This window comes from Gallus gallus, chromosome 6 (genome assembly GCF_016699485.2).
Source record: "Gallus gallus isolate bGalGal1 chromosome 6, bGalGal1.mat.broiler.GRCg7b, whole genome shotgun sequence".
NCBI classification, from domain to species: Eukaryota; Metazoa; Chordata; class Aves; order Galliformes; family Phasianidae; genus Gallus; species Gallus gallus.
The window spans coordinates 28,520,786-28,546,074 of NC_052537.1; the positions used below are offsets into that span (position 1 = coordinate 28,520,786).

Below are 25,289 nucleotides of genomic sequence, written 5' to 3' on the forward strand. Positions count from 1 at the left end.
ATGCTGTGCTTTCCCTTGCATTGCACTCCTCTAGGTGCTACACCTACTATAGAATATCAACGCTGCGATAGAAGCTACTGCTGAAGTACTTCTATGGAGAAGAGCAGCGCTTACACTGCGTGCATCAGTGGCAGTGTGGAGCAGCCCCGAGCCTGGCGCTGTGTGCGGGCGCTGCCCGCTCTGCTCGGGCTGTTGGCTGACCGATACAGCAGCATGAGTTGGAAGTGGAACTTACAGCACTGCTCCTTTCTTCTTTTCTGTTCCACATCCCGGAGCTCGTCCCGCACGTTTGTGGGTGGGCAGAGCGCGCTGCTGGGGTGGAGCACGTGGAGGCAGTGAGTGTGAAAGGGGCCGGCCCTAAACCCGCCAGGTGTGCCCTCACCATGCAATATAAGGGCACAGCGCCCCTCCATCCCCACTTTTTAGATCACGTCCTCAGAGTAGCTAAAGATCACCTTCCTCCCCGCTCTAAAAGACGACTGCGAGCACAGCGCCCATCTGCCGCACGGCTCTGTCCCACCGCGACCTGCGGGGCGGTCCGGGCAGAGGCAGAGCTCCGCTCCCGGCTCCTCCTCCTCCTCCTCCTTCCCGCGGAGCCGCCGAGGGTCGCGCACAGCCGGGCGTGGGAGCGCCGCCGGTGAGCCCCGGTCTGGGAAAGGGGGTACGGGGGGCGGGCGTGGAGCCGAGGGGCCGCAACGGGCAGCGCTTAGGGGATGAGGGAGGGGGGCGCATCGCCCCGAAGTCCCGGGTTTAAGGAGCAGCAGGCGGTCAGACCTAGCCCTGCTTTGCCGCTCTCGGTGAGTCGTTTCTGCGGGGTGCGGCGGGGAGAGGTGCTGAGCGTGCCGGGGCAGCTCCCGGATGGGCTGCGCCTCGCGTCTTGAGTTAAAACTGCCTGCGGAAGACACAAAGAAGACTTTATTGAGGCTCCAGAGAGACTGCGGGACCCGAAGAGGTGTCTGTAGTGCGCCTAGGCAAAGAGGCGAGGACGCTTTCAGCCTTCGGGTGTGCGCGGTGGGGGGGGCTGTTCCTGACGTGGTGCCACGGCTACAGGTGCAGCTGGGTGTAATAAGCGAAGAAAAACAAATCTCCTGATCCTGTCCCGGTTCAACAGAAAAACGAACGGTGGAAGATTCCCCCGTTGTGAAGCTCCTTTAGGAAGGCTCTGCCCCGAGCTGCGTGCAGGTAGCAGCCTGCGTGCATCTGCAGGAGCGGTGCCATGCAAAGGCTGGCCGTGCAGCTCACGGTGCTTCTGATCGCAGGTAGAGATCTGACCGGCAGAAGGGTTGGACAGGGAGTGAGAGCATCTGGGCATGGTGTGCTGAGGTGGGGACGGCCCGGCTCATAGCCACGGGGCGAGAGGGAATGGCCTCCGATTGCAGCAGGGGAGGTTCAGGTTGGATATGAGGAAGAAATGAGTCTCAGGAGTGTTGAGAATTGGCACAGGCTGCCCGGGGGGGTGGGGGAGTCGATGTCCCTGCGGTGTTCAAGAAACATGGAGATGTGGGACGCGGTCATTGGGCATGGCGGGGATGGGTTGATGGTTGGACTATGTGATCTTAGAGGTCTTTTCTAACCTTAATGATTCTACATCCTGAAAGCTGAATTGAATAACAGAGATGACAAACAACAGTCCAGCCTGTGCTGTGGGTAGTCGATACAGTTTAAGGCTTGAAAAGCTACAGTTTCTCTCCGTCAGTTTTGGGTGCGTGGGGAAGAACAAAGCAGAGCTCTTTCCTCGAGGAAGGTTTGCTGAGGCACACAGTGCTGATCCTCACCCACCTGTTTAGGGAACTGCTTGCACCTGCCATGCTGCAGGTCCGTCAGTCACTGATCTGCTTCAGCTGTGGCTGCTCCTGGCTGGACGTGCAGAGCTGGCACCAGCTGCAGCTGTTCAGAGCTGCCCGGTCTGGTGGTTGGTGACCCTGCACATAGCAGGGGGGGTTGAAACTCAATGATCACTGTGGTCCTTTTCAACCCAGGCCACTTTATGATTCTATGATTATAGGATTCACACCTGTGCCCGTTGCCTTGAATTAGCTCCCAGCGTGGTACACCACCAAGTCCTCTGCATTTTTTCGTGACCTTGGTGTAACTATATTTGTGTCTTTCTTTACCTTACGCTGTGGCTGATTTCTCTCAAGACATCAGGTTCACACAGGTTCCCCTCTCCCCAGCTGTCCCACAGAGCATTTCCTCCTGTATCTGTACTCAATACCCACTGCTGGAAGCTCCGTGCTTGAACAGCTCAGGTGGGCTCTGGCTCCCCGGGGTGCCCTTGGTTGGGGCATCCAGCGGAGGATCAAGAAGATGAGATGTCTGTGGAATGCTCTTTCTCTGGGGAGGAGGAAGCCCACTGAAGCCGTTACTTGATGCAAAACCAGGTGTTGTGGATAAAGTGGCTGGTTTGTAGCGCATCTTATGACAATTTTAATCTTGTTTCTCACTTGTAGGAAAAACATCATCGCAAGCTGTAGAGTGATGTTTTGGTGTGTATTTGAGTGGTCGTTCGGCTGCTGTTCCCCCGCTTAGCTGTCCCCAGCCAGGGCAGAGTGGGTGCCTGGGGTTGTGTCCCACCTGCCTCTTAGCTGCCCACTGGGGAGATGAAGCAACCTGAACTGTGTGCGTTCAACCAGTGTCTTACTTTGGGAACCAAAGAAACTTCCCAAGCCCTCACTGTTTTGCATGAAAACAACCCCACAGCTGTCCCATCTGGCTGCAGGTGGAGGCTTGCCATTCCTCTGGTGTTGTCTGCTCTGGGATTAGCTCCCAGAAAGCTGTCCTGGGGGCATGGCAGGAGCATGACCTTCCCTCCTGGGCACGTGCTGGAGCTACTGAGGGGCACAGGGGCTGCTTTGATGGAGTTCTGGTTTGTGTTTGCCTCCCTTCCCTTGAGCAAACCTGAGATCTGTTAATTTGGCTAGGTGATGCTTGTGAAGAACTGGGGACTGGAAGCAGCAAGCCATGTAGCCTGGGCCATGACCAGGAGGCTGGGGTGGGTGCCAGAATGCTCTTAGTACACACAGCCCTCTTCATCTGGAGAAAAAAAATAAATATGTGTACTGCAAATTGAAAGCCAAGGCCTCTGCCAGATATGCTGGATCTAAATCTGGGCCTGCATGGGAGTGCTGCTGCAGTCAACCAACAAAGCGATGGCAGACCTTCTGATTTCGAAGGAACAAAATGAGCAGAAAATTGACCTTTCTGGGTGTTTACACATAAAAGTGTCTCCTCAGGAAATAGAAGGCTGGAGAGCCTGCGGCTGAGTGGTGTTGGGGCTGGGCAGTCCCTCCTTCCTTGCAAAGCTGCCTTCTCTGTTTTGGGATGAGCACACAGGACGAACTTTCTTTTCTATCATTCCTTCTATTTGGATGCTTTTCCCCCCCATTTCCTACCCTTCTCCCCATTGCTTTTTGCCCTGAGCACGTGTTTCGTAACTCCTTATGTGAGACAGCCAGCAAGGAGATGTTAGCTGCAGGGAAAGAAACCTGCTTTAGGGATTGGGTTAATATTCCTTCCCCTTTTTTTTCTTTATTTCAGATTTGTCACCATGAACCTCTTGCCATTGGAGTCCCTTTGTGTTTTCCTGCTTCCCCAAGGTATTGAAAGCCATCTTTTTGCAGCAGGGGGTTCTGTGGCAGCTGTTTCCCTATCTCCAGATGGAGTTCTTTGTGGGAGGGATGAGCTGAGCCAGTGCCTCCCCAGGAGAGTTTGGGTGAAGCCCTGAAGTGAGGGAAAAAGCAATACCTGGGGAAATAGCTTTTCAGACGTGTGACAGATTGGTGTGTGAAGAGTCTATTCCAAATAAAATCGGATTATTTTGATACTCAAAGTTCATAGATGTCTCCATGTTCATAGATATCTCCAGTTGCAGCTGCTTGCTGTGTCTATGCCTCTGATTGTGATCTCCAGAGCCAAACCTCCCCCAGCTCTCATTCTTGCAGTTCCCTCATTAGTTTTTTTAAAGGCAGTTTCTAGCATTGATGGGTGACGGTCTGATTTGTCCCACAGTTTGGTTGGCATTGGGCATGCAGGAAATCCACGCTGACCAGGAGACGATTGGCAAGATCTCAGCTGCTGGCCAACGTAAGTTTGTTTTTATAAAGCAAGCCTTCTACCTTCTGAATTCTATGTCAGTGCCTTGAAAAGGTCTCTTCAGAGTGGGCAGGCTGACAGTGAGCTCTGTCAGAGATGCTGGGGAGCATCACTGCAAGCAGGGGTGACTAAGGGCATGTCTCTGAGGGGGTGGGATAACGGGCAGATCTTTGGGAGACATCTCTGTCAGTGCCTTGCAACTGCTCAGAGAGTTTGTGTTTAGAAAAGCAGAGTGCTTTGGAAAGTGTGCTGTAGATGGAGCACATCTGGCTCATCTGGATGTGGTGCATGCTGTGAACGCCTCGCAGTTCTCTCCTGTGCCTCAGGCTGGGATGGGGCTCACTGTGTGCTTGTGGGCTCTCTACGTCCACTTACCAGAGCTGCTGGTTCAGTTGCTTTGCTGGACTCACAGAGCCATGCTAGGAACCTGAAATCTGAAATGTCGGGGGAAAGTCTTGCAAACTGTGAGCACTGAATGGAATGTTTTCTACAACATCTGCCCATCTACCTTCTGCAGTCACCTGTGACCCAAGTGTGTGTCTTGTTCTCTCCTAGTGATGTGGTGCTCAGCTTCTGTTGATATCCTTTTCCTCTTGGATGGCTCCTACAGCATTGGCAGAGGCAGCTTTGAAAGATCGAAGCACTTTGCAGGCAAGCTCTGTGATGCCCTGGACATCCATCCAGGCAGGGTGAGTGTTGGGAATGATTCCTTTTGGTTTCCAGCAGCTTGATGAGGTGTATGAGAAGGCCAGTGGAAACTTACTGAGTGAAATGGCAGAATTCAGCCTAGCAGCTGCATGGGTAAGAGCCGGCCTTGGCCAGGTGCCCTACTGTTTCACCTCTGCAATATTTGCAGATGTGGGGGGCTGCTTTCTTTTCCTAATCTTTCTGTTAATCCTTAGATAGGTCTGAAAATCAGTAGCCTTTTTAGCTTTGAAGATGTCACGTTCCACTGAACTTCTTCTGAGGCTTCAGTGTGATATTCTGGGCAATGTAAATTATTTTGCCTGTTTACGTTTTCAGGCATCTTCCACTATAGTGAATGGTTTTAGGGCAGGCAATGGAAAAATAGTTGCCTGCTGTGCTTAATGCAAGAAAGAGCTGCTGTTAGTGATGGGAAGATTGCCCCCACAGTGTCTAATTGTTTTGGTATAAAAGGTGTTACTTACAAACTTACTATGTTTCTGAGGCTCTAAGCTGCTCTGGGAGGATAAGTACAGATCTTGAGCTGCCTGCAGCTATAGCAGAGGCTCCCATGTTGTTTGCAGCTGAGCTTTTCTTGCCTTCTTTGTAATGTGTATTGATATTACTGTGTCCTTTTCTGAAGTTCATGTAGAGTGCCAGGAGTTCAGCGTGCAAAACAGTGTTTGTTATGATAGGATTTAGTTCTCCAATGTGTAAGTTGTTCATAAGAGTGACACCCGCACAGACACCTTTCTTTCACACTCTAACCTTTCCTTTTAGGTCCGCGTAGGAATGGTGCAGTTTAGTTCAGCTCCCCACCTTGAGTTCTCACTGGATTCCTACCTAACCAAACAAGAAGTGAAAGAGAGGATCAAGAGGACAGCGTTCAGGTCAGCTTATTCTAACAGGTCTTCTCTTTTTCTGGGCTATGAATGATTTCTGGACTGAGTATTTACTGAAGTGTAGACGTGGACACCTCAGCTGTGTGCATACCAGTGTGGTGCACTCAGGAAAGGGGATGAACGACCAGTGTCTGTGATCTGTGATCCACAGCCACGGCTTATAGAGGCAGCAGTAAGCATTGTCTTCCCATCCATCTAAGCACTGGCAGGACAGTGTGCAGCTTGCATTTCTGGTGATTACAGTTTCCTTTGTCCTCAGAGGTAGTGATGAATTGCCAGTCCCTTGGAATCTCTGCACGTGTGCCTGCTGAATTCAAGAGGATCTGGTTTTCAGACAGAAGCCGTTTTCTTCCTGAATGTTAAGACTTGGATGTGTTCCCATGACCTCAGGAAATGGAGCCAGAAGCCCAGAAACTCTCAGAGGCTCTCAAAACCCAAACTTTTAATCTCTGAGAAATATTTTTGGATGTAGAAAGGATCTGACATCTACCCCAAATAACCTGTTCTGATGGCAGAAGTGTCGGTACAGCCTGCAGGTGCCTGCTCCTTCTTTTGTCGATCTGCCGTAGTGCTGCAGGTTGGCTGGGCATTTCTCAGGGATGTCTGCTGCTCTCAGCGTACTGCAAGCAAACGGATCAGTTCTGACTTCCAGACAAGTCATCAGTTGGCTGGGTTGTGTTGCACTACTTTTGATAAGCTTATCAAATCAAGAAAACCTCTTATGTAATGTTACAGAGAAAACTTAGTAGAAAGCAAGACACATTTCTCTTCCTTGGCTGTGGCTTAAAGGTCTGTGAGAGCAGAGAAAGAGCAGCAGTGTTCAGTATCTGGCAGTGAAATTCTTTGATGACGACAGATGGATGCTGACAGATCAAACACAAATAATGACCTTGTGCTTGGCCATTTCATCTACTTTAAATGAAAACCTGACATTTCAAAGTAGATGAAGTAGTTACAGACGGATTCCAGTTGGCTTCTGATAAAGCAGGGCGTTTGGTGTTTTGGTTGAGAGCCTCTCTGATGTGCTCCTGATGAGCCTTTGGCCAACAAGGCGTTTCCCAGCCTCAGCTCCTGCTGCTGGTATGGCACTGAGAGAGGCAGCCCCAGGCTGTGGTGAGGCAGTTGTTGGTTTATTCCGAGGCAGACGGTCCATTTCTGTGAATTTCATCCAAATACCTTTTGAATGCATTGGCCCATGTCAGCTAAATTTGGCAGTGATCTCAGAAGCAAAATCTCTTATAACTGTTTCATGCAAGTTTGGTCACAGTCACTGCTCCTGCCGGCAGTTTGCTGTGTCCATCAAGATGTTGTCACCAAACTGTGCACGATGTATTTTCCCTCATGAGTAGCACTTCTCACTGAAGCATCTGACAGCTGCTGACTGACAGCTGGTCAGGAAAAGGCTGATGTGGACTTACCGTGAGCACACCGTCACTGAGCGTGCTTTGAGATGGTGGAGTGCAGAAAGAAGTTTGAAGCTAAAGGGCCTGGCAGGTACTGGGTTAGAAAGTCTCTGTGAAAATCAGAGAGTAGACAGAAAAGCATGAACTTAGGGGACTGGAGCTTGGCGATCCTTGAGGTCCCTTCCAACCCAAGCCATTCTGTGGTTCTATGAACTTGGGCATGATCACATGCTTTTCTAGAACAGTAGTAAAGCAAAAGAAGGATGTTCAGAATGGAAATGGGGGTGTGAGTGTCTCAGCACGGCTGGAGGAGGTGCCTCCAAGAGGCTGGTGACACTTCTGTTTTGGCTCCCCGTGCTTACTCTGGCTGGAAATAAAAGCAACCCAGTCTTAACCTTTTAAGGCTGTCACAGGAAGAGATTTATAGCACAGCTTCTTGGGCAGAATTAGATTACAGCTGGAAATGTCTCCTCTCATCTAGCAGCTTAGTTATCAGCAGGTCTGGAGGGTGTTCCTAGAGAGATGGGCTCTGTCTGATACTGCAAGTCCAGGCAGGGGCAGCATATTACAGAGCTCGTGTTCTCTGCTGGCACAACACTACCAAGAAAGGATGAGACTTTCTCCTACCTGTGCTTGCCCAGAGAGGTGGTGGATGCCCCATCCCTGGAGACATTCAAGGTCAGGCTGGATCAGGTTCTAAGCACTTGATCAAGCTGTAGGTGTCCCTGTTCATTGCAGGAGAGTTGGACCACATGACCTTTAGGGGTCTCTTCCAACTCTTAAGGATTTTATGATTCTAAGAGCCATCCTCTGCCTCCTCACCAGGGTCCCTGTTAGGTTACCCATGACTTTTGCTGAAGTAAGTCTTTGCTGTTTTGATTGCGTATATTCCTGCTAGAGACTGTAATTTCATGTATCATTTTTGATGACGTGTAATGGTATGTGGAACATGGAGCCCACCCTTGAGTAGGCACCTGAAACAGCTTTTTCAAGTTAAGTCTTGTAAGCAAAGAGCAGTCTGTGCCCCACAGAGCTTGCTATCAAGCACTACTAGTGTAAAAGTGCAGCCTATAAAGACAGTCACATCTTGTATTCTCTCTTGTGTATGCATAGCAGTCCCCTTTTTATTGTCCTCTATAGCAACAGAACACAATAGCAATTAAATAGCACCTTTGGAAAAAAAACAAAAAAGGATTCTTTGGCAAGCTGTACCTTGTTTTCTGAAGTGGCATTTAAAGTTGCTTTGCTTGGCAGTTACTACCCAGCTGCAAGGCCTGAGGTCTGCCATTCCCCAACGCTTACCAACAGCCCGTTTTACCAAGCTGATTTGTGTCACTGCTGGAAAGTTGTCCCTTGGCACCTGAGTCTTGACGCTTTGTTACTGTGAGGATCAACAAGTATTGAGCTAGTTAGTTCCTACCCAGAAACATTCCCTTCTCCTGAGCTGAATTCAAGGGCTGCCAAAACATTGAGGTGACTGGCATGCATCCAGAAACTGTTTTTGTGAGGTCAGGCAAGAGGGAGAAAGTGCTTTATCACAGAAGGACACAAATGAGCTGAAGAAGATAACTCACTGTGTCTAAAGTGGCCCCACGCCTGTTTCAAGTGATCCCATCTCCAGAATGAGAAATGCTGGGTGCAGCCTGTATGAATGCCAGTGGCTGGTGCAGCTTCTCTGTCATACCAGCACTGCTGGCATACGACAAGGTGAAGGTATTGCTTTCAGTTGAGTTTAGTGGTGGTGTAGACAGCTGGAGCATTGGGTGGCTTTTCTTGTTGCTTAATTTGCTAAGGGGTACTGGTGAAGCCCTGAAGAAAGCGTGTCTTGTATTTGTTCCTTCTGAGTTTCTGGGGACATGCTAAGAAGCTTTCAGCATTTGTCTTTTCAGAAGCTTTCCTACAGGATGGATAAGTTAACCCTTAGATTAGCAAAGGAGAAAAAGGCACAGACTTCCTTCGCACTGCTGGACTGCAGGCTCTTGGTCACAGTCTGATCGCTGGAGGGAAAGGGATGCCATATGGCAAGAGTGTATAGCACTCCTATGCATCAGGAGAAAACAAACACCAACATCTCAGGAGTTTTCCACGTTCTGCCCAGCTGTGCTACGTTTCTGACTGGAATATAAGAGGTTATTGTTAAACAGTGTTTCCAAACAGCTCTTAAAGAAATTTTAGATGGAGAAACGGGGGTAATTGAGACATCTATCACAGCTGGAAATACTGTAAGTATCCTATAGGTCTGGTTCCTGCTCTGACTGCAGGAGTGCTCTGCTGTGCTAAGTCTTCTGGAGACAGCTCTGGATTGAAGAGGAGGGAGGCAAGGATAGGTGGGTAGGACCTATGGAAAGGTGACAGGAATGACAGGATTAGATGCCTCTCTGGATGCCCTGTGTGGCAACAGACAAAAATATGCAAAGTTCCTTGCTACTAGAGAATGGAAATTTGAAAATCAACAGGTAAATTCAATAGCAACAGAAGAAGTTTGATTTCTGCTTTTGCAATGTTATCTCCCTTGTCTCTAGAGGTGGCAGCACAGAAACTGGTCGGGCTCTGAAATACATTCTCCATAAGGGATTCCCTGGTGGCAGGAACTTGACTGTCCCCAAGATCCTGATCATCATTTCGGATGGAAAGTCCCAGGGCAGTACTGCAGTGCCTGCCATGCAGGTGAAGGAGAGAGGGACCACAGTTTTTGCAGTGGGAATCAAGTTTCCAAGGTAGGAAACCATCCACGTATTTGGAAAGGAGTTCCCCAGATGCCAAGTGTGGGGTTTGTTTTGCTCTCGGTTCTTTGGGGGTGATGTAGGGCCTGGTTATACCAGCGGCTGAACCCCTTGCTCTGCAGGTGGGAGGAGCTGCATGCTGTGGCCAGTGAGCCCACCGAGCAGCACGTGCTCTTTGCCGGCGATGCCAGCGATGCAGCCAACGGTCTGTACAGTGCCCTGAGCAGCTCCATCTGCAGCATCACCACACCAGGTAACCCCAGTCCTGTCCCCCCTTCACACCTCTGCTTTGAACTTTGTCTGCCTCACTGAGTGAGGAAAGATGAGGTGGTGTCAGAAATGGTGCCTATAGCCAGGGTGTCTGAGGTCCGTGTCTTGGAGCAATCACATTGAGGAGCCGTGTGGTCTACAGCGCTTTGAGATAACCTGTTTCTGGTGTCCAGCCTTGTCAGATGCCTCTCCAGATAGCTGTAGGTTGCAGGATCCTAAGTCTTTCCGTGGCATTCACCTCAGAAGATGGGGATGCTGGTCCTTGCTTGTGTCATGGGTAACAGAGGGATTGTTTCTTCTAGAGACTGTCATTTCACAGATCATTTTTGATAACGTTTCATGGTACGTAGAGCGTAGATCCACTTCTTGTGTAGGCACACAGCTGTGCTGAATCTTCTGTTAAACTTGGCTGTGTGGTAAGTCAGGAAGGGCCTCACAAGAGATGGAAGAGACAGCCACGTGGGGACTAGAGTGGTCCATAGGTAAAAGTAAATCAAATACGTGAGTAATGAAGGTACCACAAGGGGCTGAAAAGTGCTTCTGAATTCAGCAGTGCCAGATGTGTGGCAGAGCAAAGGAGGCAGAAGAGTGTGTACCTCAAGAGCTGGAATATACTGAGATTGACCACAGAGAATTTCTATTCTGGGGTCTCACAGAGACCTACTATACTTTTGACAAGTAGGTGAAGAAAGCTAATTTGCTTCAAAGTGGTGCTCCATGCCCATGCAGGTTCTGTACTTTTAGGCAGATGACCCCAATTTGGTTTGCTCTCTGCTACAGGCTGCAAAGTTGAATCCTTCCCTTGTGAACGCAGAACTCTGGAGACTGAGAAGGAGCTGGCTGGAAGCTATGTCTGCTGGAAAGGCTCAAAGCAGCAGAATGTAATGCATGCTTCACTCTGCCCTTTTTACAGGTGAGTCTGACACCCCCATCTCACCATGGCTTTCCTGGGATGAAGACAATGCCTTCTTCAATATGGCAAATACACACTTGTGCTGATGGCCAGATGCCTGAATTAACGTTGAATAAGAAATTCACACTGCTCTAAAATTTTCATTCCAATTTAGAGCAAAAAAGTTAACATATCTTCTGCAGCAACTTAAAAAGAAATCTATTGAAGCCTAAAAAGTATGTCCATAGTCCTTAATTCTAGAATGGTGGAAGCATAGAATATCCTGAATTGGAGAGAACTTTAAAGGGTCATCGAGTCCAAATTCTGGCTCCACACAGGACCACCCGAAAGTCAAACCATATGTTTGAGAGCATTGTCCAAATGCTTTTTGAACTCCAGCAGTGTTATGGTAGAGTTCAAAAGCAAAAGAGCAGACTTGATAAAATGGAGCGTTTTAGTTTTGCTGCTCCGCTTAGGATAGATGTTTTCCTTCCAAATATTTGTTTTGAAAAATTGCCTTTTCAAAGGAAAATCTGTTCCATTGAAAACAAAGTAATATCAGCCTTGAAGTTGCTTTGTTAATCTTTAAAGCCACCGTGGATTTTATTCACCTGTTTAATACTAAACTTCCCATTTCAGAGTGAAAAGAGTCTCAGTAAAACACCCATCCAGATGCTTCCGAACCGTATGTACAGGTAGGACTATTATCTTTTCTGAATTTCATTTACAAAGCAGAAAAGGTAATAAGAAATACAAGGAGGCAATTTTTACCTTCACTTCTAAAACTTTTGTTCTGAGTGAGAGTTGGAGGCACTGAGTCTGGTTGGAGGCGTGTAGCTAGTGGTGTCCCCCAGGGCTCTATACTGAATCCAGTGTCATTCAACGTACTCCTCAGTGACCTGGATGAAGGCACAGAGTGCACTCAGCAAGTTTATTGATACCAAATTGGGTGGAGTGGCATATACACTTGAGGACTGCGCTGCAATTCAGAGAGACCTTGACAGACTGGAGATGTGGGCAGAGAAGAATGTAATGAAGAATGTATTTACACACATGTAAGTTCACTGGCATTGTCACAAAGCAAAAGCAGTGAGGTTACAGTCTGCTTTGCTGTCTTCCCTGCTGACAGCTGTTCCATCTGTGTGAAGATGCACGTGGCCCTGCATCAGTTCATGCTGCAGGAAGACGGGCTGAAGTTTGGCCCCTTTTCCACAGTAATAGTTGTGTTTGTGTCGTCACAGGATGGGAAAGTGTACACTCCCTGCTGACTTCACATCTTCTCCTTCTTTGGTTCCATTTAGACCCTTGTGACTCCCAGCCATGCCAGAATGGGGGTACATGTGTCCCAGAGGGACTGGACAAGTATCACTGCCTGTGCCCAGTGGGATATGGAGGAGGCACGCACTGTGGTAGGTGTCAACCTGACTTCTTCCTCCTTCCTTCTCAACTGTGTCTTGCCTTGGCAAGTGCCCAACAAGCATACATACAACAAACAACAAGCATACAACAAACTGCTGTCTCTTTTCAGCACCAAAGCTGAGCCTTGAGTGTGGTGTGGACCTCCTTTTCCTGATGGACAGCTCAGCAGGGGTCACACTGGAGGGATTCCTGCGCTATAAGGCGTTCCTCAAGAGGTTCCTTCAAGCAGTGATGGGCCGGGACTCGCCAGCAAACGTGGGGGTGGCCCAGTACGATACCAGCATCAGGATACCCATTGAAGTAGGACAGCACAAGGATGTGTTTGGTCTCATGAAGAGCATTGATGCTTTGAATTTCAGCGGGGGAGGAACCCTGACGGGCAGAGCCCTGTGGTACGTTGCTCAGCATGGTTTTAGGAGAACCCCGGTGTTTGCAGATGTGCTGGATGACCTCCCACGCGTGGTTGTCTTGCTCACTGACTCCAAGTCCCAAGACCCAGTGGCAGAAGCTGCCAAGTATGCAAGGGACAGAGATCTGTTGTTGATTGGTGTAGGCAGCAGCTTTGTGAGGGCAGAGCTGGCTGAAGTGACTGGCAACCCAAAGCAGACCGTTGTCTACTCAGACCCCCAGGATTTGTTCAACAGGATCCCAGAGCTGCAAAGGAGAATTTGCAGTGTGAACAGTCCTGAAGGTAAGAGCGTGAAGTAGGGGATGCAGAAGTTTGTCAAACCAAGAGGTTTTCTGAGCTCCACTGGGGTGTAGGGGAGGACAGAAGGATGAATGTCCTTGTTTTACTTGCGTCAGTCACAGGTTGAGGCACTAAGCTTCCATTGTTGCTCTTATGGGGCTGTATCTGTTGATGTTAAAAGGCCTTATATCACCCTTCGCAGTCAGCGGTGGGCAGTAATGAATTTGGCTCACAGTTTGTTCCCCTGGTTTTTCTGGAATACATCTATATACTGAAAAACACTGTGTTTGCACTCTTTTATCTAGGCTGCCAGGTGCAGTCTCTTGATTTGGTGTTTGCAGTGGATGCCTCAGCTGGAGTTGGCCTGGCGAATTTTCTGCAGCTGAGGGACTTTGTCAGGAGCAGCTCTTGGCAATTCACCATCAACCGGGATGTCACCCAAATTGCCCTTGTGGCCTATGGTAGCAGAGCTCACACCGTGTTCGCTTTGGACACCTACACAAACAATTCAGCTCTCGTCCAAGCCATCAACCAGATGCCTTTCCTTGGGGACGTGGCCTCTGCCAGCAGTGCCTTACTCCACATTCACAGTGACGTGATGACGGTACAGAAAGGAGCAAGGCCTGGTGTCAGCAAGGTGGTGGTGCTGCTCACAAATGGAGGTGGCATGGAGGATGCAGCTGCCCCGGCTCGGCAGCTGAGAGACAACGGTGTCACGGTGTTTGTGGTTGTCATTGGGGACGCAGAGAGGGACACACTGCTGAGGGTTGCTGGGTCTCCCAGTTACCTGGTGCACATCTCTTCCTATGAAGATCTGCAGCGTTACCAAGACCTCATCACTGAAAGAATCTGTGAAGGTGAGAATGTCCTAAGCTTGCTATTTGTGCTGCTTCCAGCAGCTTGTGGTAAACTGTAAAACAAGCACAGAGGGGACTTTCTTCTGTAGCCCTTGTTATTGTAGGCTTTATGATGTTTTAATGAGTGATCTTGTTGTCACTTCCAGTTAACAGCTGGGAAGACCAGATCATATTGAGATCTGGTGGTTGTCCAAAGCGATCCTAATGGGAATAGGAGGCAGCTTTCCCGAGGTTCAGAGCAGGTGGTGAGATCAGGCTTCATGTTACTGCTCTTTCCATCCCTCTCACGTCTATGTTCTGCCTTCACTGACAGCAAAAAAATTTGCTTTTTTTTTGTCATGCCTTTAAATCTGTAGAATTTACTGTGCGTTGCTGTAAGCTCTGCAGTGTAGTTGAGGAGAGTGAAGGGCATGCATTTCTGCAGCCACCGGTGTCGGTCCTTTAGTGAGTACTCTGCTGTCTCCTTCAACAGCTTCGTGCACGTGTTCCTCCTCAGTGTCTCACTATGAGACACTGAAGATTTTGTTGGCATTGAACAGCATTTAATCCTAAATCAGGCTCTGTCTGGTTTTGAAGCTTGCATGCTGATAAATGGAGGTCTTCAGGCAACTTCTGCTTAATTTTGTTTGCAGGACCCAAATCCTTGGCTCTGAGGCATTCAGGAGGGGCACAATTTTCAACTATTCATGTCTGAGATTATGTCTGTACAAAAAAAAAAAAAAAAAAATTGTTATTTCTTCACAATTTCACATATTGAGGACCAGTCCCCAGCTGGGAAAAAATGAACTCTGAAATCAAGTTTGAGACACTGATGTACTGAGCGTGAGCGCTTCTGTTTGATTGAAATGAGCTTTACAGAAAGGGAAGCAACCTGGGTTTTTAGGCATTAATGGTGGGGAAAAGCTTCTAGTTCCTTGCTGCTCCAGCTGATCCACCTCGTTTCACATTCAGGATAGTCTAACATCTATCTCTGTGGTCTGGTGTTTTAACCCCTATGTAAGATCAAATGAAGAAGCAATTAGAGCAGTGCTGTGATTAACAGCGCAGTCAAAGGTTGTCTTAATGTACTGGCATGCTGTGGCTCTTTGGAGGTTAGAAAAGACTGCAGAGCTGTCTCTGTGGGCTGAGCAGTCTGTCTCCTGGCAGGCTTCTGCAGGCAGTTTCTACCTGGAGCTTTTCAGTCTGCATCTACTGTGATGGTATTTTTGGCTGTGTTATTATCAAAACAATCTACTGTACCATGAAATGAACCACGAGGCCACAGGTGAAGGGGAAGAGTCTGCAAGGTTCAGTGATTCTGGGTAATAACATATTTCCTGAGACCGAATTGTTGCTTTCATTTCATGTGCAGGCAATCACTGTTTGTATGTATAGGCTGGGGCCAAGGTTGATGGAAAGATAAGCCCTTCATTCAGTCTTCTGCTCCAAGTCCAAGGCTTAATAACAGAAGCACTATCTGTGAAAGGACTAAAAGAAAAAATGACTCATGATAAAAGCATGTGAAAAACAGCCCCTGCCTCTGGACACCTGGAGTATCGTGTTTGTTCTGAGGCATGGCTGAAAGGCCAGAAAAAAATGTCTTGGGCTCTAGGAGAAAAGATCCGAAGCAATAATTATATGTAATATCTGTCTAATGAAAGCACAGCCTCCTGGGGTCATTGTGGGGTGAAGTGAAAGATGCTTATTTAAGGTGATGCAGTGTTAACGGTGGGTTTGAGTGCAGGGTGATGAAATGAAAGGGAGTGAAATTGTTCAGATTTCAGTAGGTATCGATAGAGAACTGCCAATCTTAGGTATGTGTTTGAGTATTGGTGTGTATCAGCACACCTGTGTGGGGAGAATGGCTATTGTGTGCTGTAATGTGTAATGAGCATTCTGGTGGATAGGGGGTGGAGTTTATTTTCTTTCCTTCTCCCTCCTTTCTTATTCCCACTGTCTGTTGTTGTACCTACTGTGGAGCTAAGGGCAAGGCTGCAGGTCCAGACTACACCACACAGTGGTTCGGTGAAGGAATTTCACACCCTTCCCAGCTCTGCTGCTGAGGTGCCAGAAGGCTGGAAGCAAATTCCTCTGGGATGCTGCTACTTAACCCAGTGCATCCACAGCATGGAGCCCTGCCAGCCCTGCTGACAGCTGAGCTCTGCTCTCTTAAGGGGGCTGGGAAATCTGTCACGTACTTCAAAAGAACAGAGCTAATAACAGCTTAGGCTGCGGTTGTGGGCTTTTCTCTCTAATCTCCAAGAAAAAAGAAAAAAAAAAAAGCCCTGAAATATTTCTTTTGTTGTTTTCCACTCATTTGTGGATGATTTCTTGTTCTTGCTTCTCTCACGTATAAGCTCAGCTCCTCTCCAGAGCACAGCGGGGTTTGAGCTCCAGTGGTGTTTGGGGTTGTGAACTGCTTGGGGTGTGTGTGTTGCTCTGCAATGGCAATGTCTGGACGTGGGGGCTTTAGAGGTGCCTGTGTGTTCAGCACACAGCTCTGACGATGCTCCATTATAGGAGCAGAACATGTAGCAAAGCCAGCCTTTCTCTTCCATTCATTAAACACAGAGGAGTTTGTTGCAGGCTTACACCCTCTGCCAAATGTGTGTGTTTTGTGTTCTGCTATCCCCAGATGACATTTTCTGGAGTTTGGATTATTAAATTGCTGCCATTGCTCTCTGAAGGATTGCTGATGGATATGCATTTAACAATTAATACTCCCTCAGTGTGCCTGACCCCTCTGTTCTGACTGTGTTTGTTGCAGAAGCAAAAAGCCCTGTGAACCTGTGCAAACCCAACCCGTGCATGAACCAGGGCGTGTGCATCCTCAGGCCAGGAAGCTACTGGTGTGAATGCCACGGATGGGAAGGACCCCACTGCGAGAGCAGTAAGGCTCAGGGGGTGACAGCTGCAGCACCTGCTCAGCCCCCCCAAACCCATCCCAAATCTCCATCCCTTCCTTAGCAGAGAGCTGGCTGTAGTTCCCTGGCAGCTGTTTGGTGGCTGGGTCTTGGTGCTGAGGGGACGTTGAGTCACACGGAGAGTAGAGAGGTTTGGGATGCTGAGCTGCACCGTTTTACACATTCACTAAGCAAGTTAAAGATTGAGAGGGTCTAATAATTTTAGTAGTCCTCCTCTCCGTTCTATTTCCCTTTCCCTGAGCCCTGCTAGAAAAAGCCCTTCTCGTGTCATCTAATGTCTGTGAGGTGTTAGACGTCAGGCCCAGAAGGTGTTTGCTTCTAACATCTGTGAGCTAAGGCTCAGAAGGTGTTTGCTAGGCTGTAAGGGACTGAGCATGTCCCTAGAGTGCTTACCCCACAGTCGTTTCTCTTCCTCTCCAACAGGAGTTCCCCGAGGTGATTCCCCAAGATCCCCAGTCCTCCCTACAGACTCCCATGTGCAGCAGATTCCGGGCACTTTTCAGCACTTCTCCGGAGCCCACCGACACCCGAAAAGGTCCTGAGATGCTGACCCAGATGTGCTGAGCTCCAGTTCTCCTCCCGTGGGCACTTGGTGCTGCTCACAGGCATGACCCAGCAAGACACTGCTGCCCTTGGTTGAGTGACTGGGCCATTCCCGGTTCCTGCGCTGCACAAACTGGGCTTTCCAGTGCTCTTTTTCTTTTGGAATCAAGTAAATATTTGATATTAAGTATTTATTTTTGGCATTTTTATGTGTAATTGTTATATTTTTAACAGACTTCTTGAGAGGTCTTTGAGTTGGTCTGAAAACATGCAGACATCTGAGCAATTCTGGAACTAATGGCGGGTTATGGAGATGGCAGCTCTGGTTCCCAGAGCACAGGGGTTTTTGAGGAAGCCTTGAAGCAATAGGCTGGGTCAGACCCTGAGCCAGCTGTCACCTTGATGTTAGCTTTTGCATCGTCCTGAAGATTTGATTGTCTTTCTAAGCTGATGCTTGATCTTGGCCAGAAGTGATACTTTCGGTGCAAAAACTGCAGAATGAAATCAAATACAGTCCCTGGTGAGCAGGTCAGGCAGCAGGTGATGGAGTGAATGGTGTGCTACACACAGGTGGTCAGGTAAGAGGAAGAGGAACTGGTTATCAGCCTCTGTTCTTAAGCTATCCGTGCTGCTTTCTTCTCTGAGTTTATTTGGGCCAATCTAATAAGGTTTATCTTCACAGGCATTTTGTAGCTGCCTGTTTTGTTAAGGTTTGAAAACGATTGGTTTTGCAAAACATTCAGTGGACTGTGTGACCCCAGAGCAGAGCTGTGACGGTTGCTGTGTGATTCTGCCTCCCGTTGGCGTTTCCAGCTGACCTGATCCCCAGCACAGCAGCAGCCTCTGCAGCCAGAGCTCAGCCTCTCCTGGGCTCTGATAATATTTGCGTCTCCAGAGACAGTTTGGCCTCATGCTTCTATCCTCCAGAGCAGCACTGGATCACCAGGTCAGTTTACCCATGAAGCTATGAACTGTGCTCCCCAGGACAGCCATTCACACTGTCGTGTTGCTCTCTGCTGCTTTTCTCGTGGCATCCATCCTCTGGGCAAGGTCAGGGCAGCCCTAAGCAGGGACACGAGCAGTGGCTGCCAGTCCCAGTGAGAACAGCACCTGTTGTTCAGAGGAGGAGGAAAAACCCCTTCGCTCAGATGTCCTGGTCTGAATAGTAACATCAGATGTATAAAAAGAGAGACAAATTACTCTGCAGGTTCATTGACAGAAGGACAACTGAATGAGGCTCTCCTGAGACTGAAAGATGGCACCAAGGCAAAATAATGCTATAGCAGGCTGGGAGAAGCAAGAATTTCCTCTTTTCAGTACGTGGTCTGTGTCCTTTGGTGCCTGAGGCACAGCAAAACAGGCTCAGCTGCAGGAAGGGCTGATGTTTCGATAGAAAGATAAGTGATTGTACCAAGATCATTTGTTTAGGCAGTGCCTCATAGGCGTTGTCTCTGCTGTACGAGTGTTATCAGAAGGGAGAATGGGCAACACCAGGATCACAGCTAACCTCACAAGCCATGGTTTGTGTTTGTGGAGCTGGCTGGATTCCAGCTGAGCTGCACAGGAGACTCCTCCCAATCTCTCTGTGCATCCCCTGCTGTGTGGTGGCTCCAAGATGATGACTTCTTCCCCTCTCTGCCCTGTTTGCAGTCCTCCCTTTCTGCAGGGCTTTATCAAAGGAGAGCACAAACCCATCAGCACAGCCCAGTGGCCCCGTTTGCAGGGGGCAAAGTGCTCTGAGAGGTAAGGAGGTGTCGGGGCAGTGGGAGGAGAGGGAACAGCCAACCTGGTAACGTGAGTTGGGGAATGCTGGATGTGCACTGATCCCACAGCACAGCAGGACGTGGCTGAGCAGTTGTTGGAGTTGTTCCTGGCTAATTCCTTGGCCCTTTCTCCTGCAAATCTTAATTAAAAAAGGGTAAGTGGCTCGGGGCTCTGACATAACTCCTTATTAAATTCATTCCTGCAGGCTTGCTTTGAATTCCATCAGAAATGTTTAATGAGAATGTGTCTGAAGGGAGCTTGTGCCCTGAAGGCTGGGTGATGCAGGAGCCTGGAAAGCCACGCGGGGGTCCCTGTGAGCCAGCGCTAATCCTGTCTGGGTTAGCAGGGCACAGAGCCCATGGGCAAGGCCAGCACATCACTGGGTGTCAGGGCAGCTGCTAACAGAGCTGTGAATTCCTCTTAATCTGTAGGATTCCTGCAGGAACCTTCACTAGTCACGGGCCAGGTGCTGACTGCAGGGGAGAGCCTATTTCTCCAGCAAGGAACTGGGATTTAGGTAAGTGCCATGAATTTCACCTCCTTAGGTCTTACCTTCCCTCTGCCCTTGTGTTTCTTGTGCAAAGCAAGCAAAATCATGCCTCTTGTGACCAGTAAATGTCACGTGAGCTCTCCTTAAGGCCAGCTGTTGTCTTCAGCTCACAATGAGCATGCTGATCTTATTCTCTGCAGTACAAGTAAATTTGTTAATACCCCATCCATTTAAGCTAGCTTCTACACCTTAACAAGAAATGTTCTTTTTCAACTTTAAAACGTGGCTGAGATCCTTGGAAGCTGAGTTTGTTAGCAGGTGGTTCCAATGGGGATCAAGGCAGGGTTGTGCTAGGAAAGGCTGGAGCTGATACTGATGGGCAGAGCTGCTACGGAACTCCCTTGCTAACCCTTCTTCTTCCTTTCCAGCTAAACCCCTTCCTCCTTTTCCCGTCAGTGATGGGAGCAGGCACCAAGCACCGCACACAGTTGCTATCTGGTGGCAAGCAGAAGGTAAGGGACTTCTCACACATCTTTTCTCTCTACTGATTGGTTTTGCTATTGGAGCTACTGGCAGGAGCCTGCTTGGTGTTGTTTGTGCAGACTTGCAGGGATCTTGCTGTGTTCAGTAGGTTCGCTACCAGAAAGGTTTTTCATTTCCATTGTTGTCACTCTAGAATACTAAATTATTTGTTTAAGACTTCGTCCTTGTGGATGGCCTAGCTAAGGAACTTCATAATGGTGGTGGTTTGAAGTGCATGAAAGATACTAGAAAGCAGATCAGGGACAAGCCTCACTAAAACAGAATACGCTGGTAACGTAATATATTCAACATTTTATTATAAAACCCTCTAAAGCGCCACTTTATAGGTCACAGTTAGAACAAAGGAAATGCTTTGAGTTAAGAAAACAATGGGGACGCAGAGACGTTACTTAACAATTCTTGTCTGGGAAATGTATTTACCACCCAGCAGAGCCAACAGGGCAGAAAGCACAGCTGCTCTCAGCCATCGTAGCTGGGTAGAGCTGGACAAGCTCTAGCAGACAGCAGGGTGTAGGGGGGGAGAGTGTGGTGCTGTGTGTGTGCTTAGGGTGGGGACGGGAGCTCCAGACAGCTTAGGATGGGGCAAAACAAAAGCTTCTTGGTGTCCGTGGCCTCCCTGTGCTTTGGAGAGGAAACTCCAGGTGGATGGATTTCTCTGTGCATCTCTTTGAATTGTAACGTCTCTACATTTTAGCAGTTCCAGGCACGCAATCTCTCTCATTGAACAGCTTGGACACGGAGCAGAGGGATGAGCTTTGCAGGACACAGCATCCAAAGGCTATGTTAAGTTTTAATGATCTAGAAATAAGGGTGATAGCACCAGGACAGCTAGCAGCTGTCCAGAGACAGGGAGGAGAGCAGGTCCAGCACCCACCTGAACCCATGCAAAGGGGCTCTTTCCCACAGGGATGTTTAGCAATGTACAGCTGCTGCTATGGGCCGTGCTGTGGCTCTGCAGGGAACAGAGAGCATCAGCAATGTGGTGCTGCCAGGGCAGGAGCACAGAGATACCTCTACCTCCTCTCAGAAAGGGCATCAGGATCCAGCATCCTCATCCAGCAGGTAAGCAGGCCTGGGACTTTGGTACATCATTAACAACTCTTCAATTATGATTATTCGTTTTCAGAACCAACCCCCCAGGTGAAGGAGATCAAGCTCCTCAAGAACTTCTAGTGACTGCCTGGGAGATCATTTCTGCCCAGAGCCCCTGGTTCCACCAATCCGTAACACAGCATGAGAAGGTGAGTGGGGAATCCTCCTCCACGTTCTGGCAAATCAACCCTACCACAGGCTGGTAGCATTAAGCCTGTGGCGTGATGCATTTGGTCACTGAAAATCCTTGCTGCATGTGTACGTACAGTTAGTTCCCCGTTATGTTGAGAGGGTCCATCCTGCTGGACTGGTGCCTGCGTGCTTCTCATCTGCGTCTTGCTGATCAGTCAAGCCTGGGCATCTGGATGATCTGCAGCTGAGGGACAGCCAGCAGCAAGGCAGGTGAGACTTTAGCTGGCTGCAATTTGCCACGACAGGTTGAAAACCATGGGGGTATGAAGAATAGCAGAGGCCCGTCCTGAACTCACTACTGTCACTAATATAAGAAACCTTAATAACTCGTCAATAAACCTTCAGAGTAGAAATACACAAAACACCCCTATGTACAGTAACATTCTTGTTTACAGTAACTGGGTTAGGAATCTGATGCGAGGATTGCCACCGGTTGTTATTGTTTTTAGCTACGTGATGGGACTTGTCTGGAAAGAGCAAAGGTTGTTTGGGATAAGTGGTAGCAGCAGCTGCTGACTCCACTGCTGCATCCAAGCAGGTGGCGTGAGGCGGAGGAGGCGCTTGGTGTGGGTTGTGTTGCACACCCAACATCCACCTACTGGTGTTCGAATCCCCTTTTCTATGCACGGGCAGTTCCAGTCTTTAGTCCATCTCTGAAAAATGTACTTCTAACTCGCGCCTTTTTTCTCCCATTCCTGCCAAAGAACAGAGGTGAATTAGTCAAAATGGTAAACCTGGCAAGCTGCAGTCGCTCTAATAAGCTCAGGAGCGGCCTGAATATCTGTTACCCAAGTAGTTTTGGCTACCCAGCAGGGAGGTCTACTTTCATTATAGACTTCCCATTCCAGACAGCAGAGGCACTGCTGCACATGAGCAGGATGGAGATGGTGTGCAACCCTTAAAGGAGAGGCAAAGAAAAGCTCAGCCAGTGTCTTTCCTTTGTTACAAAGACAGAACAGAGTAAGGAGAACTCCATCTGGAGCAGTGGAGAAACTGAAGCTGCTCCTGTCCATGGCAGGCTGCTGTTTCCAGCCACTGGAGACGTGGTCTCAGACCCCATGAGATGCCAAGCTATATTGCTTGGGGACCTCCCAGGAGCAGACCGTCACACTGCCTCCTAATTAAACCTCAAATGTATATCAGCATAGTTTCAGTGAGAGTAAACCACTCGTTTGCTCCACTTGCTGCCAACACAAGCAGTGTGGCTCAGCTCCAGTTCCAGTGATTAATATAAATCGCAGTCAGAACAAACTTGGGTGAAAAGACCAGAGGAAAACATGGCTGCTGTGAGGCATGGGTCAGCATGCTTCCCAAACACCCAACCTGACCACAGCCATCCCTGCTGGGCTGCCTTGCTGCCAGGACGGGGAGCAGTGGTTACCCCACACTCTCACTGGCACGTTACCTTAGCTTTCTGTAGGACCGTCCCCTTCCCTGTCACCATGACAGACAAAGGCCTGTTCTTCAGAGCCGTTGCTGAGTTGACTGGTGAGCTCTCTGCGCTCGTTGCTGGGCTGGCTGGTTTTGTTTGAGTCTGCAACAAAAATAATGGAAATCACAATGACTTACTTCATTCCACAGAGAGAGATCGTTGCCTTTTTCAGCACTATCGTGTAGTAAAGCTCCACGCTCACAACCCAGTTGTTTTCCAGTGAAATAATGACTTTGAAACCTACCCGGGGGGCTGTATTCTCCAAATGCGTGGTGTCCACGGTGGTGCCCAGCGTCACAGGACCAGACTCTGCCTTCTTCAGGTTCTCCTTCACCTCTACCAGGCTGAGCTCCAGGTCCACCCTTCGGCTCTCCTTCTTCTTGCACTCTTCATCTATCTCCTTCAGCCTCTGCTCCAGGTTCTTGTCTGCAAGAGCAGGTAAGGTGCTGATGGCTGCAGGAAATTGGGGGTGAGGGGGGGGGGGGGGCAGGGATCAGCTGCAGGAGTTTGCATTACTCCTGTACACGACTTATATTTTGCCCCAAGATGGACCATAGCAGAGCCAGCTCCTGTTCCAGTGTGATGTGGTCTAGCTCAGAGTGCCAAGTCTATCCTGGCTGCCACAGAACAGAGGCAAATCATGCCATCATGGCAGGGCCTGCCCATCCCTCCCATGCCACAAGACAGAAACGGGGGCTCAGGGTCCATGCTTTTCCAGTATTTCAGCACTGATTCCCCTGGCAGCGGGTCTCGTGTTAGCACGCCTATGGTCCTGAAGTTGGTGATGGAGGTGCAAAGACCCTTCTGGTCGCAGGTTTGTCACCTCTTTCACCCCCCTAGTCCCCACCTTGACTCTTGCCTGGCTCTACCTGTGCATCCTGCAAGCATCTCCTTCAACTCCCGCCTCTCCTTGCGCAGCTGGGTGAGCTGAGCCCGGATTTCATCCTTCTCCTTCTCCAGCCGCTCCTTCTCCTCCGTAAACCGCTTCACCTCTGCCTCTGTCCTGTTCTTGCCCAGCTTGGTTTCCACCGCTGCCACTGAAAATGCAAGCCCCCAAGACCGTCTCAGACAGGGAAAATGCAAAAAGGAATACATTTTCAGGTACATACAGTCAAAAATGAGTGAGACTCGTGTAAGCCTTAGGAGGCTGCTTGTATAGTGCAGGGCAGAGCTCTCCACTCACCAGGCAGTGGCATCTTGGGTCGGTGTGCGGGCACCAGCTGTGGGCTGCCCACTGGTACAGAGCCTGCTGGTGGCTCAGGGGCGGTCTGCGGGAAGGTGATGTTCTGCTGCTGCGTCTGGATTTTCACAGTGGGCACCTGTGCTGGTGGCTCTTCAGGTTCCAGCTTTTCTGGGTGTTTCTGAGGCAGAAGATAGGGGAAAGGAGGTGGGATGATGTGGTGGGGAACCAGATCGCTGCCGAATCCTGGCCCCAAACCACACTTTAAATACCTGCTCTGAGGTCTCCTCCTTTTTGCAGGGCTCGGCATCCTTATCCACTGGGGCTGTCTCAGCTGTGCTATCTGCTGCAGCCTTATTGCCAGCTCTCTCTAGAGCTGGCGAGCTCAGGGACGAAGGCTGACATGGCTTCTTGCCAGCACAGTGCAGGAAGGACTTCACTGGGGTAAGATCCAGGTACACCCTGTCTTGGTCCCCCTCCAGCTTGCTCTCGCTCTTGGGTACTTCTTCCTGCAAAAGGTGAATGTTCCCATGAAAAGAGACCATCTGCTGCAGCCAGAAGCACAGGCCAAGTCTCACTGAAGAGCAGAGCACGTCAGGTAATCTGAGATGTTCTCCATAAACTCTTCCGTGATTGAATAGAGTCACAACCCTATTTTCTAAGCCCTTCCTTAAGGGATAAAGTGTATGGAAAGTCACCCCCGCTCTCCTTCATTATATCTTTCCAGTGGTTGCAGCCTCATGTGGGCATCTCAATTTTTTGTAGATTTAGGATCAGAGCCCTTGTCCCCCAGCAGAGCCTGCCCTGTGCTTATGGGATGGCTTTCCTGCAATGGGAGGAGTTTTGGTAAAACAGGGTCCAAAGAACCCACAGCCACCAAACCATCTGTGCTGTTAGCAGACAGAAAATGTGGGTTTTCATTGCACAAAACTGCTAATCTAAACACATCCTTCTGGAAACCTCCCACATTTCTCTGCACCTCCTCACCACTGCCCACTTCTCTGCCTCTTGCAAAAGCCTGGATGTCCCCAAGGGATAGGCCTCCCCTTCCCCAAGTGCTGTTCCCAGCTGGTGCACCTTACCGCTGGCACGTCCGGCAGATCCACATCATCATAGAGCTCTTCTTGCTGTACCCTCCCCTTGGGCAGGTTGTCAATGTAGGCATTGGGCTCGGAGTATTTCCTCTGCATTAGGCTGTGAACAGGCAGCAGGACATCCTA

The 25,289-nt window shown here is 49.3% G+C and overlaps 2 protein-coding genes across 32 annotated transcripts in view; one reads left to right on the plus strand and one right to left on the minus strand.

Annotated features, from left to right (window-relative positions):
• The first annotated feature begins 368 nt into the window (after nucleotides 1–368).
• VWA2 (von Willebrand factor A domain containing 2) lies at nucleotides 369–25,263 on the plus strand. 13 transcript variants are annotated; one of them, XM_040703018.1, is made up of 19 exons: nucleotides 369–637; nucleotides 3,538–3,596; nucleotides 4,009–4,083; nucleotides 4,648–4,781; nucleotides 5,557–5,666; nucleotides 9,604–9,798; nucleotides 9,927–10,057; nucleotides 10,855–10,987; nucleotides 11,606–11,661; nucleotides 12,268–12,375; nucleotides 12,495–13,076; nucleotides 13,379–13,930; nucleotides 16,677–16,799; nucleotides 17,257–19,119; nucleotides 19,209–19,294; nucleotides 19,572–19,657; nucleotides 20,059–23,327; nucleotides 23,608–23,703; nucleotides 24,370–25,263. In XM_040703018.1, the coding sequence occupies exons 1-14, from the start codon at nucleotides 384–386 to the stop codon at nucleotides 17,373–17,375; spliced, it is 2,631 nt and encodes an 876-aa protein (XP_040558952.1). In that variant the 5' UTR covers nucleotides 369–383; the 3' UTR covers nucleotides 17,376–19,119; nucleotides 19,209–19,294; nucleotides 19,572–19,657; nucleotides 20,059–23,327; nucleotides 23,608–23,703; nucleotides 24,370–25,263. The 13 variants fall into 13 exon arrangements, with proteins under 13 accessions (XP_040558952.1, XP_040558953.1, XP_040558955.1 ...); XM_040703019.1 differs by having other exon boundaries at nucleotides 17,257–18,322; nucleotides 19,027–19,119; nucleotides 19,209–19,657; XM_040703021.1 differs by lacking the exon at nucleotides 19,209–19,294 and having other exon boundaries at nucleotides 17,257–18,322; nucleotides 19,027–19,119.
• Nucleotides 20,453–25,289, minus strand: part of AFAP1L2 (actin filament associated protein 1 like 2) — a 55,443-nt gene continuing 50,606 nt past the window's right edge. For 14 of the 19 annotated variants that reach the window (XM_015288947.4, XM_015288946.4, XM_046943121.1 and 11 more), the window contains 7 exons: nucleotides 25,152–25,263; nucleotides 24,342–24,578; nucleotides 24,073–24,250; nucleotides 23,759–23,926; nucleotides 23,134–23,342; nucleotides 22,863–22,991; nucleotides 20,453–22,152 (listed from right to left, as the gene is read on the minus strand). In XM_015288947.4, the coding sequence (XP_015144433.2) occupies nucleotides 22,126–22,152; nucleotides 22,863–22,991; nucleotides 23,134–23,342; nucleotides 23,759–23,926; nucleotides 24,073–24,250; nucleotides 24,342–24,578; nucleotides 25,152–25,263 (1,060 nt within the window). In that variant the 3' untranslated portion in view covers nucleotides 20,453–22,125. The remainder of the gene's footprint in view (nucleotides 22,153–22,862; nucleotides 22,992–23,133; nucleotides 23,343–23,758; nucleotides 23,927–24,072; nucleotides 24,251–24,341; nucleotides 24,579–25,151; nucleotides 25,264–25,289) is intronic. The other 5 variants (XM_040703010.2, XM_040703008.2, XM_025151953.3 and 2 more) reach the window with 1 other exon arrangement.

What these genes read in the sequence shown, in the direction of transcription:
- VWA2 (XM_040703011.1), top strand. Translation starts at nt 384, where the DNA reads ATGCAATATAAGGGCACAGCGCCCCTCCATCCCCACTTTTTAGATCAC. An exon ending in ATCAAGAGGACAGCGTTCAG is followed by an intron (nt 5,667 to 9,603) that starts GTCAGCTTATTC and finishes CCTTGTCTCTAG; the next exon opens with AGGTGGCAGCACAGAAACTG. An exon ending in CACTGAAAGAATCTGTGAAG is followed by an intron (nt 13,931 to 16,676) that starts GTGAGAATGTCC and finishes TGTTTGTTGCAG; the next exon opens with AAGCAAAAAGCCCTGTGAAC.